The 10,991-nt window shown below is 39.2% G+C and overlaps 1 protein-coding gene across 3 annotated transcripts in view; it reads right to left on the minus strand.

Annotated features, from left to right (window-relative positions):
- Positions 1-10,991, minus strand: part of ELOVL7 (ELOVL fatty acid elongase 7) — a 99,830-nt gene that overhangs the window by 26,448 nt on the left and 62,391 nt on the right. For 2 of the 3 annotated variants that reach the window (XM_011992117.1, XM_011992118.1), the window contains one exon: positions 8,849-8,946. In XM_011992117.1, the coding sequence (XP_011847507.1) occupies positions 8,849-8,912 (64 nt within the window). In that variant the 5' untranslated portion in view covers positions 8,913-8,946. Of the gene's footprint in view, positions 1-5,584; positions 5,712-7,332; positions 7,561-8,848; positions 8,947-10,991 lie in introns of all 3 variants that reach the window. The other variant, XR_001007358.1, reaches the window with a different exon arrangement.

The following is a 10,991-nucleotide window of genomic DNA, read 5'->3' on the forward strand; positions in this document are numbered from 1 at the left end:
GTGCCAGCAGGGGAAATGCCACACACTTAAAAAACCATCAGCTCTTGTGAGTAACAATCACGACAACAGCATGGGGCAACTGTCCCCATGATTCAATTACCTCCCAACAGGCCCCTCCCATAACATGTGGGAATTATGGGAACTATAATTCAAGATGAAATTCGGGTGGGGACACAGTCAAACCATATCATTCTGCCCCTGGGCCCTCCCAAATCTCATGTCCTCACATTTCAAAACACAATCATGCCTTCCCAACAGTCCCCCAAAGTCTTAATGCATTCCAGCATTAACTCAAAAGTCCAAATCCAAAGTCTCATCTGAGACAAGGCAAGTCCCTTCTGCCTATGAGCCTGTAAAATCAAAAGTAAGTTAGTTATTTCCTAAATATAATGGGAATACAGGCACTGCATAAATATATCCATTCCAAATGGCAGAAATTGGCCAAAACAAAGGGGCTACAGGCCATGCAAGTCCAAAATCCGATAGGGCAGCCATTAAATCTTAATGCTCCAGAATGATCACCTTTGACTCCACATCTCACATCTAGGTCATACTGATGCAAGAGGTGGGCTCCCATGGCCTTGAGCAGCTCTGCCCCTGTGGCTTTGTATGGTACAGTGCCCCTTTCCTGCTGCTTTCACTGGCTAGAACTGATTGACTGTGGCTTCTCCAGGTACACAGTGCAAGCTGTCAGTGGATCTACCGTTCTGGGGTCTGGAGGATGGTGGCCCCCTTCTCACAGCTTCACTAGGCAGTGCCCCAGTGGGGTCTCTGTGTTTTGGGTCTGACCCCACATTTCTCTTCCACATTGCCCTAGTAGAGGCTCTCCATGAGGGCTCCACCGCTGCAGCAAACTTTGGCTTGGACATCCAGCAGTTTCCATACATCCTTTGAAATCTAGACAGAGGTTCCCAAACCTCAATTCTTGATTTCTGTGCATCTACAGGCTCAGCACTATGTGAAAGCTGCCAAAGCTTGGGGCCTGCACTCTCTGAAGCTATGGCCTAAGCTGCACCTTGGCTCTTTTTGGCCATTCCAGGAGCAGCTGGCATGCAGGGCATCAAGTCCCTAGGCTGCACACATCAGGGAGGCCCTGAGCCCAGCCCAAAAAACTATTTTTTCCTCCTAGGCCTCCAGGTCTGTGATGGGAGGGGCTGCTGCCAAGGTCTCTGACATACCCTGGAGTTCAGTTCCTGCTACTTATGCAAATTTCTGCAGCAGGCTTGAATTTCACCCTAGAAAATTGTATTTTCTTTTCTATTGCATCATCAGGCTGCAAATTTTCCAAACTTTTATGATCCTTCCTCTTGAATGCTTTGCTGCTTAGAAATTTCTTCTGCCAGATACCCTCAATCATCTCTCTCAAATTAAAAGTTTCACAGATCTTTAGGGCAGGGGCAAAATGCTGCCAGTCTCTTTTCTAAAGCATAGTATTATTTATTCCAGTTCCCAGCAAGTTCCTCCTCCCCATCTGAGACCACCTCAGCCTGACCTTCATTGTCCATATCACTATCAGCATTTTGGTCAAAGCTATTCAACAAGTCTCTAGTAAGTTCCAAACTTTCCCACATTTTTTCTTTTTTTTGAGATGGAGTTTTGTTCTTGTTGCCCAGGCTGGAGTGCAATGGCGTGATCTCGGCTCACTGCAACCTCTGCCTCCTGGGTTCAAGTGATTCTCCTGCCTCAGCCTCCCCAGTAGCTGGGATTACAGGCATGCGCCACCACGCCCAGTTAATTTTGTATTTTTCAGTAGAGATGGGGTTTCTCCATGTTGGTCAGGCTGGTCCCGAACTCCTGACCTCAGGTGATTCACCTGCCTCGGCCTCCCAAAGTGCTGGGATTACAGGCGTGAGCCACCGTGCCCAGCCAAACTTTCCCACATTTTCCTGTCTTCTTCTGACCCCTCCAAACAGCTCTAACCTCTGCCTTTAGCCTGTTTCAAAGTCAATTCCACATTTTTGGGTATCCTTATAGTAGCGCCCCATTCTCTGAGATACCAATTTACTGTATTAGTCCATTCTCACACTGCTCTGAAGAAATACCCAAGATTGGGTAATTTATAAAGGGAACAGATTTAAATTTGCTGGGGGAGGCCTCAGGAAACTTACAGTCATGATGGAAGGCACCTCTTCACTGGGCAGCAGGAGAGAGAATGAGTGCCAGCAGGGGAAATGCCAGATGCTTAAAAAACCATCCGATCTTGTGAGAACTCACAATCATGAGAAGAGCATGGGGGAGCTGTGCCCATGATTCAATTACCTCCCACTGGGTCCCACCCAAGACACGTGGGAATTATGGGAACTACAGTCCAAGATGAGATCCATATTACTATGTCTAGTTTTCATTGCTAATGAAATTAAAAACTACTGAAAACAATAATAGCCAGGCGCCATGGCTCACACCTGTAATCCCAGCACTTTGGGAGGCCAAGGCAGGTGATCACTTGAGATCAGGAGTTTGAGACCAGCCTGGCCAACATGGTGAAACCCTGTCTCTACTAAAAATACAAAAATTAGCCAGGCATGGTGGCACACGCCTGTAATCCCAGCTACTTAGGAGACTAAGGCAAGAAAATAGCCTGAACCTGGGAGGTGGAGGTTGCAGTGAACTGGAGATCATGCCATCGCACTCCAGCCTGGGCAACAGAGTAAGACCCTGTCTCAAAACAACAACCACCACCACCACCACCACCACCACCACAACAACAACAACAACAAAAAATAAAGGAAAGGAAAAAAAACAATACCAAAAGAAGACCTCTGGAAAGATGTTACATCATCACCTTTGCATGGTGAGAGTTTAGTTGACTTTTGTTCTTTCTTTTGCTCTATAAACAATTTCAAATGACTCTATTATTAACAATCATCACACATATGGTTAGAAACTAGCTTAAATGTCAGTAAAAGAATTGCTGAATTAGAGATATATTTTATTTTATTCTTTCATTGACTCAGGAGGGGGAAAAATCAAATGACATCATTTTCTCTGTTCTTCCTCTGGTAGCAGTAGAAAGAAAACAAGCCAGGAAAAGCATGCTGGGCTGGCTCAGGAAGCAGAACAAAATAATTTTAAAATAAATAACTTTTTCCTGTAATTTAATATTTTCAGCACACACCTTAAGTCCTGTATGTGACTTTCAAGTTCTACAGATAAAAAATAATTATGGGAAACACTGATTAATTTAATTGGATATTTTCAAAGCAAATAATAAAACAAAATATTCTTTAGAAATTCTACTTCAGCAAAACTCTGGAGTCAGATAGTTTGCATTCTGATTCTGGTTCTCCCACTGGCTCACTATGTCACCTTGGGCAATTGACTCACCTTCTTTGTATTTAGTTTCCTCATCTGCAAATTTGGCATTAAAAGGCATGTATTTCATGGAGGATTGATTGAGTTATTATATGTAAAGAGCCTAAGTACTCAGTATGCTTGCTACTGTTATTACAGCAGATCTCAATTCTGTTAGCACAGCCAAATTGCCTCCACAGTATTTAAAAGACAAATTGCAAAAAGTAATCTTGGTCCAATTGAATCAGAATCCTAGGACGTGGTTTCTATGCATCATTTTTTTAAATGGGCAAAGGACCTGAATAGACAGTTCTCAAAAGATGACAAATGGCCAACAGATAGATGAAAATAATTCTCAACATCACTAATTATCAGGAAAATGCAAATTAAAAAGACAAAGAGATATAACCTTACACCTGTAAGAATGTCTGTTATCAAAAAGAAAAAAGATAACAAGTGTTGGCAAGGATGTGGAGAAAAGAGAACCCCTGTACAATGTTGGTGGGACTGTAAATTACTATACCTATAAGGAAAGCTACAGGGAGGTTCTATAAAAAACAAAAAATAGAATTACCATATGATCCTGTAATCTCATTTCCAGATATATATCCAAAGGAAATGAAATCAGCATATTGAAGGGATATCTGCACTCTCATGTTCACTGCAGCATTATTCATAATAGCCAAGATGTGGAATCAACCTAAATGTCCATCAGTGGGTGAATGGATAAAGAAAATGTGATATCTGTCAATCTAAAGTTATGCCTTTCTGAGTTATAGACCTGTAGATATATAGAGAGAAATAACCAATGGACAATTATTCACCCTTCAAAAAGAAAATCCTAAAATTTGTGACAATGTGGATGAACTTGGAAGACATTATGCTAAGTAAGATAAACCAGGCACAGAAAGACAAGACATGTTCTCACTTATAAAGAAGTCTAAAATAATCACATTTATATAAGCAGAGTAGAATGGTGGTTACCAGAGGCCAGGGGGTTGGGGGAGTTGGGAGATGTTGATCAAAGGGTACAAAGTTTCAGTTCAACAGAAATATCTTTTTGAGATTTATTGCACAGCATAACTAGAGCTAATAATAATGTGTATTTCAAAATTGTAAAAAGTAAATTTCAAATGTTTTCACCACAAAAAGATAAGTATTTGAAGTGATGGACAAGCTATTTAGATTGATTTAATCATTTTACATTGGATACATGTATCACAACATCACTTTGTACCCCATAAATATATGTAATTATAATTTGTCAGCAGTCAACAATTTGTTAATTGGTAACTGTGATGAGCTGTCATTGTTAAGAGCTAGGGGTCTGGTGTGAGACCAAGTTTCCTCACCTATATTTAGGGCTACAGCACCCCTCACTGGGTATTCTTCAATAGTCTTTTATATGGTTTCACTGCCTCCTGATCCAATCTGCTACACTAGTCTTCCATGCAATTGTCAAATTCATTTTCTAAAAATCAAGTTGTCCCTAAATTCTTCCTTTCATTAAATTAGCTCTCCCTTACTGAGCAAATGAAATTGCTTAAATTAGCTCTCCCTGACTGAGCAAATAAAATACAAAATCATTAGGATGACACCCATGACTCTGGCCATTGTTCACTTTTCTGGCTGTCTCTCTTAACAACAATTATACCTTTCTGAATAGAGTCCACTTCCATGTAAGGTAGTGGGCATGTTACAGGGAGTATCAATGCACCTGCTGGGTGACAGTTAAAGTTAATTCTGACTCCATCTATGATCCCATTTGGGATAGTGAATAGCAACATTTGGATAGCAGGGGATCTGTTCTTCAAAACAGCTCTATTTCAAAAAAACTGCACCCAAATGTACTTGGTTCCTAAGCTCAAATAATGAGAGTTCAGGTAGCAAGGCACATCTCTATTTGAAAAGCAATGAAAATATTAGTACTGAAGTTAAATACTGAATTTATGAGAACTACTATAAACCTTCAGAAAAGGATGACCCCCTAAAGAAACTTGAATGTTCCCTGTATCATTACATAAGTTGAAAAAGTTAGATTTAGGCATGAGGTGCTCTGTCTGCCCCAGAAAAAAAAGGCAAACGGGGTGGGGGATGTTTCATGTACCTTCTTTTCGGCATCAGATTGGGTTTAAGTGTCATGAGTAGAGCCATGATAGAAGCAGAGGATGGGAAGGCTGTCTGACAGTCTATATCCCAATGATTACCAAAGTTCTGATTTATCACTTGCTTAATAATTGTTTTCTAAGAGTGTCCCAGGGAGAGAGCATAGGGAAAGTAGAATGCCACATACATAGAATATTAATGAGCTTTTCCATAGAATATTAATGAGCTTCTAAGAGAGTGTTCTCTTCTTAAGTAGCATGTACTGGCTCAAACAGTACAGCTTTAAGATACCAAGTACCAACGAAATGAAGAAGCTGGAAGGAAAAGCAAACATGTACCTTAAGTACTTTTTGAAGTACTAAAGTTTCAGAATGGCAGCAATCTTACTCATACTCCATCTTCTTGCAAAAAAGGATCATGACTAAGTCTGAAAAGTCATCATTTCTAATCAAATACAAGGAAAGCTGTATTTTAAACATTAAAAACTTTTTTCATTTCTCTATAATCCAAAATGCTACTATAGAATTATTTCAAAATCTCACCATTTCACATCTAAGAATCCAAATAAATCCTCTTATAGCTAAGTATTAATTAAACCATTTTTTATTCTGTAGCTGTGGAATTTTTCCACATGAAATAACTATGCATGACCACTACTTCTCTAGCAATCAGAAAGCCAATGAATATCAGTAAGTTTCCTTAGGCTACTCAGGGTTAGGGCTAAAGCCAAGAATACACTTGAAATTCTTGGCCCTTGATCATAAGTTCAGACATTTCCAGGGTAAGCAAACTAAAACTGGACTAAGATGGCCAGAAATGATTACTAATGGATCTCAGAGATCAATATTACACTAAGTAGAAGGCAAAAACTTTCCTGTTACACCTGACAGGGTTTCCATAAAGCTGTATATCTCAAAACAAAACATTTTAACCCTTTTAGACCATGCCTGGGAAAAAATAATGTAAAGAAAACAATTTTTAAGTATACGCTATATGAAGAGTATTTTCAGATAAAATCTATCATCTGTAACAACCAGCACCACTATTTATGTTGGGATACTTCCGAAATAGCAGAGCACTTTCATGTATGTTACCTGGTAGCTGGTAGATGCTATTCTCACTTATGTTTTGCTAATAAAGAAACAAAGACTCACAGCCAATAAATAACACGTTCAAGATCATCCAGCTGGGCTACAGCAGTGTCAGACCTTAAATCTAGGTATTCTCACTCCACATCCCCATACCCTCTTTCCCCTCCCAAGTCTTCAAATAAGCATAACTTCAAATACAGGTATTCCTTGCCTTCTCCCTGCCTCTCTCCCCTCATCTGCCCTGCACCGTTTGCAATGCTGTTTTCAGGCCTCCACTCCACATCTAATCTAATTTTACCCAGCAATTTCAATGTAGGTATTCCTAATAAAAATTAAGGAGTTGATCCAAGGATAAGAGTGGAAGTGGAATTCTAAAGAAGTTCATATTAAGGCATTTTTAACTTCTAGGACTACACAGATATTTATCATTGTCTACATCTATTGGGCTCTTAAGTTAGCATGTTGATTATTTGAGTCTCAGATTCTTGTATTTGGCATAATGACTGTCAAGAATTGGATAGCAAGAGATCTGTTCTTCCAAATAACTCTATTTCAAAAACTATACCCAAATTTACTTGGTTCCTAAGTTCAAATAGTGAGAGTTCAGGTAGTAAGGCACATCTCTCTTTGAAAAGCAATGAAAATATTAGTATTTAAATTAATACTGACGTTATGAGAACTACTGTAAACCGTCAGAGAAGGATGACTCCTAAAGAAACTTGAATGCTCTCTGTATCCTTACATATATTGGAAAACTAAGAAAAAAAAACTAAGAAGAAAAGATTGGCACAGTCACTATGTATCCCCTACCAGAGTGAAGTTTCTCTATCTATGAGATACTTACAAAGAGCCTTGGCGTTCCTCAAAGGAAAAACTGTTGGGAACATTTTTAGTGAAATAAATTTGGTTTTTAGCAGCTACTGAGAAAGCTGCAAACCATGAAACAGGGTATCTTTGCTGAAATCATTGTAAATTTGAATATAATTTCAACTGTGGTAGGTGCCAAGAGGTGGTGCATTTCCCTCCTGAATTTGATAGACTTGCAATTTCTAGGTGATAGGTAAGAATCAACCTAAAGTAGTGATGTTGGTAAGTATGTATAGCTCAGTATCTCAAAAATAAACTCAAATGTTAAATACCATAATACTACAACTAATAATCAGAACACATAGGTTCTACTCTTTTCTGCCATCAACTAACCATGACTTTGAGGTCACATTTCTTCAACTGTAAAATGAGGCATAAGCTTCAATGATATCTAAGATCCATCTCAGCTGTAAGATGCTCTGATTCTTTCTTTTTGAAATTTTACTTTTGTTCTGCTTTTAAAACTTCAAAAAATGGTTATAAAAGCAACACAACATATTTGTTGTGATTTAAAAATATCTAGACAAATATAGGTAAGGAAATAAAAAAATACCCATAATCCTACTACCCAGAGATAACTGCTAAACCCCGTGAAAGAAACGTATGGGGTATTTTATAACCTGCTTTCATTTAACATATTTTAGACTTCTTGCTATGGCATTCATGCTCTTCTGAAACACTGACTTGTAAAATAAATGGGCAAGGGTAAAACGCAGGCATATCAGAATCACTCAGGGGTGTCCCAGGCAGTCATTCCCTGGCTTTTCTGTTCCCTGTTCACTCTGACAGGTTCCTGGGGGCTGCAACTCTTTCATTCAAAAGAGCTGGCAGTGGCCGAGTGCCGTGGCTCACGCCTGTAATCCCAGCACTTTGGGAGGCCAAGGCAGGCAGATCACGAGGTCAGGAGATCAAGACCATCCTAACACAGTGAAACCGTCTCTACTAAAAATACAAAAATTTAGCCGGGCGTGGTGGTGGGCGCCTGTAGTCCCAGCTACTCAGGAGGCTGAAGCAGGAGAATGGCATGAACCCGGGAGAAGGAGCTTACAGTGAGCCAAGATTGTGCCACTGCACGACACAGCGACACTCTGTCTCAAAAACAAAAAACAAAAAAAAAAGAAAAGAAAAAAAAAAGTTGGCAGTAACTTTAATTTCCCTCAGGAGCATTACGGAAGAATCAAGCCGAAGAGCACTGTCCCTCCGAAATCACTTTTAATGGCTACTCAGTTAGAATGAGCCATCATTTATTGATCAGTTCCTTTCACTGGATATCTAGGCTATTTTCATTACTGTAAACATTGTAATGAACATCTGTGTAGCTCCATCTTTGTACATATCTGTAATGAAACTCGTGCACTTCCTCTTCATTAACTAGTAATAAGGGACTGTTAAGTTGCAAAGTCTCTCATTTTGTTCCAATGAAATCCTATTAAATATGAGAATCTGACATAAAAAGGAAGGATGAACCTCAATTAGGAAATGTGGCTACTCACCAGCATCTTTGATCCAATTATCATAAAGATGCACAGTCCTCGATGTAAGATCACTGAAGGCCATTTTCCACTGGATTTACTGGCTCTTTTAATGGGTTCTTCAGTAAAATAAAACAGAAATGAGTTTATGATCTATAAATGCAAATAAAGATAAGCTTATAGTAATACATTATTTAAAATGCTAAAAATTTAATATGAATAACTGGCAAGACAACAAACTCCCACTGAAGGCAAATGCATTAGTAAATTACTTTAAACCCTGATGCAGTTGCAAACATTTCAGCTTTTCTATCCTTCTAGAGACACTGCTAACTTCACTGAAAAAGACTAATATTCTATGTACAAGACTCAAAGCAGTAAATGAGTCTAAGAACTTTCATAGGAGCAGCTCCCTTTTATGCTGACAATATAGATCAGGAATGGACTGCACTTGAAGTGACAAAGCTAAAGCAGAAACCCAGGAGAAGAAAGTCAAGAGATACACAAACTTTCAGAGAAGATAAGCTGATCCTAGACTTAGAGCTCATCTGCAGGCCTCATAAGGTCATCTACATGAAAATTTTTATAATTTAAGTAGAATAGAGATAGAAAGAGGGAAAGGAAGGTCTATAAGAGCCAAGGAAAGGCTGCTTAGTTTATCTAGACAGCTACACAAGAATAACTGGAGAAAGAAATCTGAAAAAGAAGACCAGTGAGGAGAAACTAGCCTTATTATGTATTAAAAGATATTGTAAATCTGCAATAATTAAGACAGTGTGGCACTGGCACATGGAGAGAAAAATGAATGTAATAGATTAGAATGTTCAGAAATAAACTAAATACACTTGAAAATTGAGAACTATACTTCAGTAACTAAATATTTTAGTAACTAAAATATACCTAAGATGTATATTTTACCATATTTTAATATCTCTAAAATCAGGGCTTACCTTACAAATGAATGGTATGTCATAAAATTACTGGTATATTTGATTCAAAGCCATGTGATGGGAACATGAAAAAGTCCTAGAGATGATGGTGGTGATGGTTGCACAACAATGTAAATATACTTAATGCCACGGAACTTCCCACTTAAAAATGGTTAAAGTAGTAACTATTTAAATTAAAATATATATAAAACATAAAAATAATATTTTACCACGATTTAAAAAAAATCGGCTGGGCGTGGTGGCTCACACCTGTAATCTCAGCACTTTGGGAGACTGAGGCAGGCAGATCACCTGAGGTCAGGAGTTGGAGACCAGCCTGACCAACATGGTGAAACCCCGTCTCTACTAAAAATATAAAAACTAGCCAGGCATGGTGATGGGCGCCTGTAATCCCAGCTACTCAGGAGGCTGAGGCAGGAGAATTGCTTGAACCCAGGAGGCAGAGGCTGCAGTGAGAAGATTGTGCCACTGCACTCCAGCCTGGTCCAGCCTGGGCGACAGAGTGAGACTCGGTCTCAAAAAAAAAAAAAATCCTCTAGCGTTCCCACAAGAAAATTCAGACTTTCCCCTAGGATTCTAAAGTAAAGCCATTCTATTTACATAAGTATAGATAAAATTATATATGGCATATGGAATATGATAAAGGTGGTATCTCCAATGACTGGGGATTGAATTACCAGGCATTATTCACTAAATGGTGTGGTACACCTGGACAGCCATCTGAGAAAAAAAGGTTCAATCCAAGTGTTATAATATAAACCAAGGCCAGTCGCGTTGGCTCAAGCCTGTAATCCCAGCACTTTGGGAAGCCGAGGCGGACGGATCACAAGGTCAGGAGATTGAGACCATCCTGGCTAACACAGTGAAACCTTGTCTCTACTAAAAATACAAAAAATTAGCCGGGCGTGGTGGCAGGCGCCTGTAGTCCGAGCTACTCGGGAGGCTGAGGCAGGAGAATGGCGTGAACCCGGGAGGCGGAGCTTGCAGTGAGCCCAGATCGCCCACTGCACTCCGGCGACAGAGCAAGACTCTGTCTCGAAATAATAATAATAATAATAATAATAATAATAATAATAATAATATAAACCAAGATAAACTCCAAGTAAAGCAAATATTTAAGTAAGAAAAACAGAACTATGAAATCACTAGATGACACAGTAGAAGACTTGTATAACCTTGTAGTGGGAAAAGCCTTACTAAGATCTAAAATTCAG

Source organism: Mandrillus leucophaeus, unplaced genomic scaffold (genome assembly GCF_000951045.1).
Source record: "Mandrillus leucophaeus isolate KB7577 unplaced genomic scaffold, Mleu.le_1.0 Scaffold403, whole genome shotgun sequence".
Lineage (NCBI taxonomy): Eukaryota > Metazoa > Chordata > Mammalia > Primates > Cercopithecidae > Mandrillus > Mandrillus leucophaeus.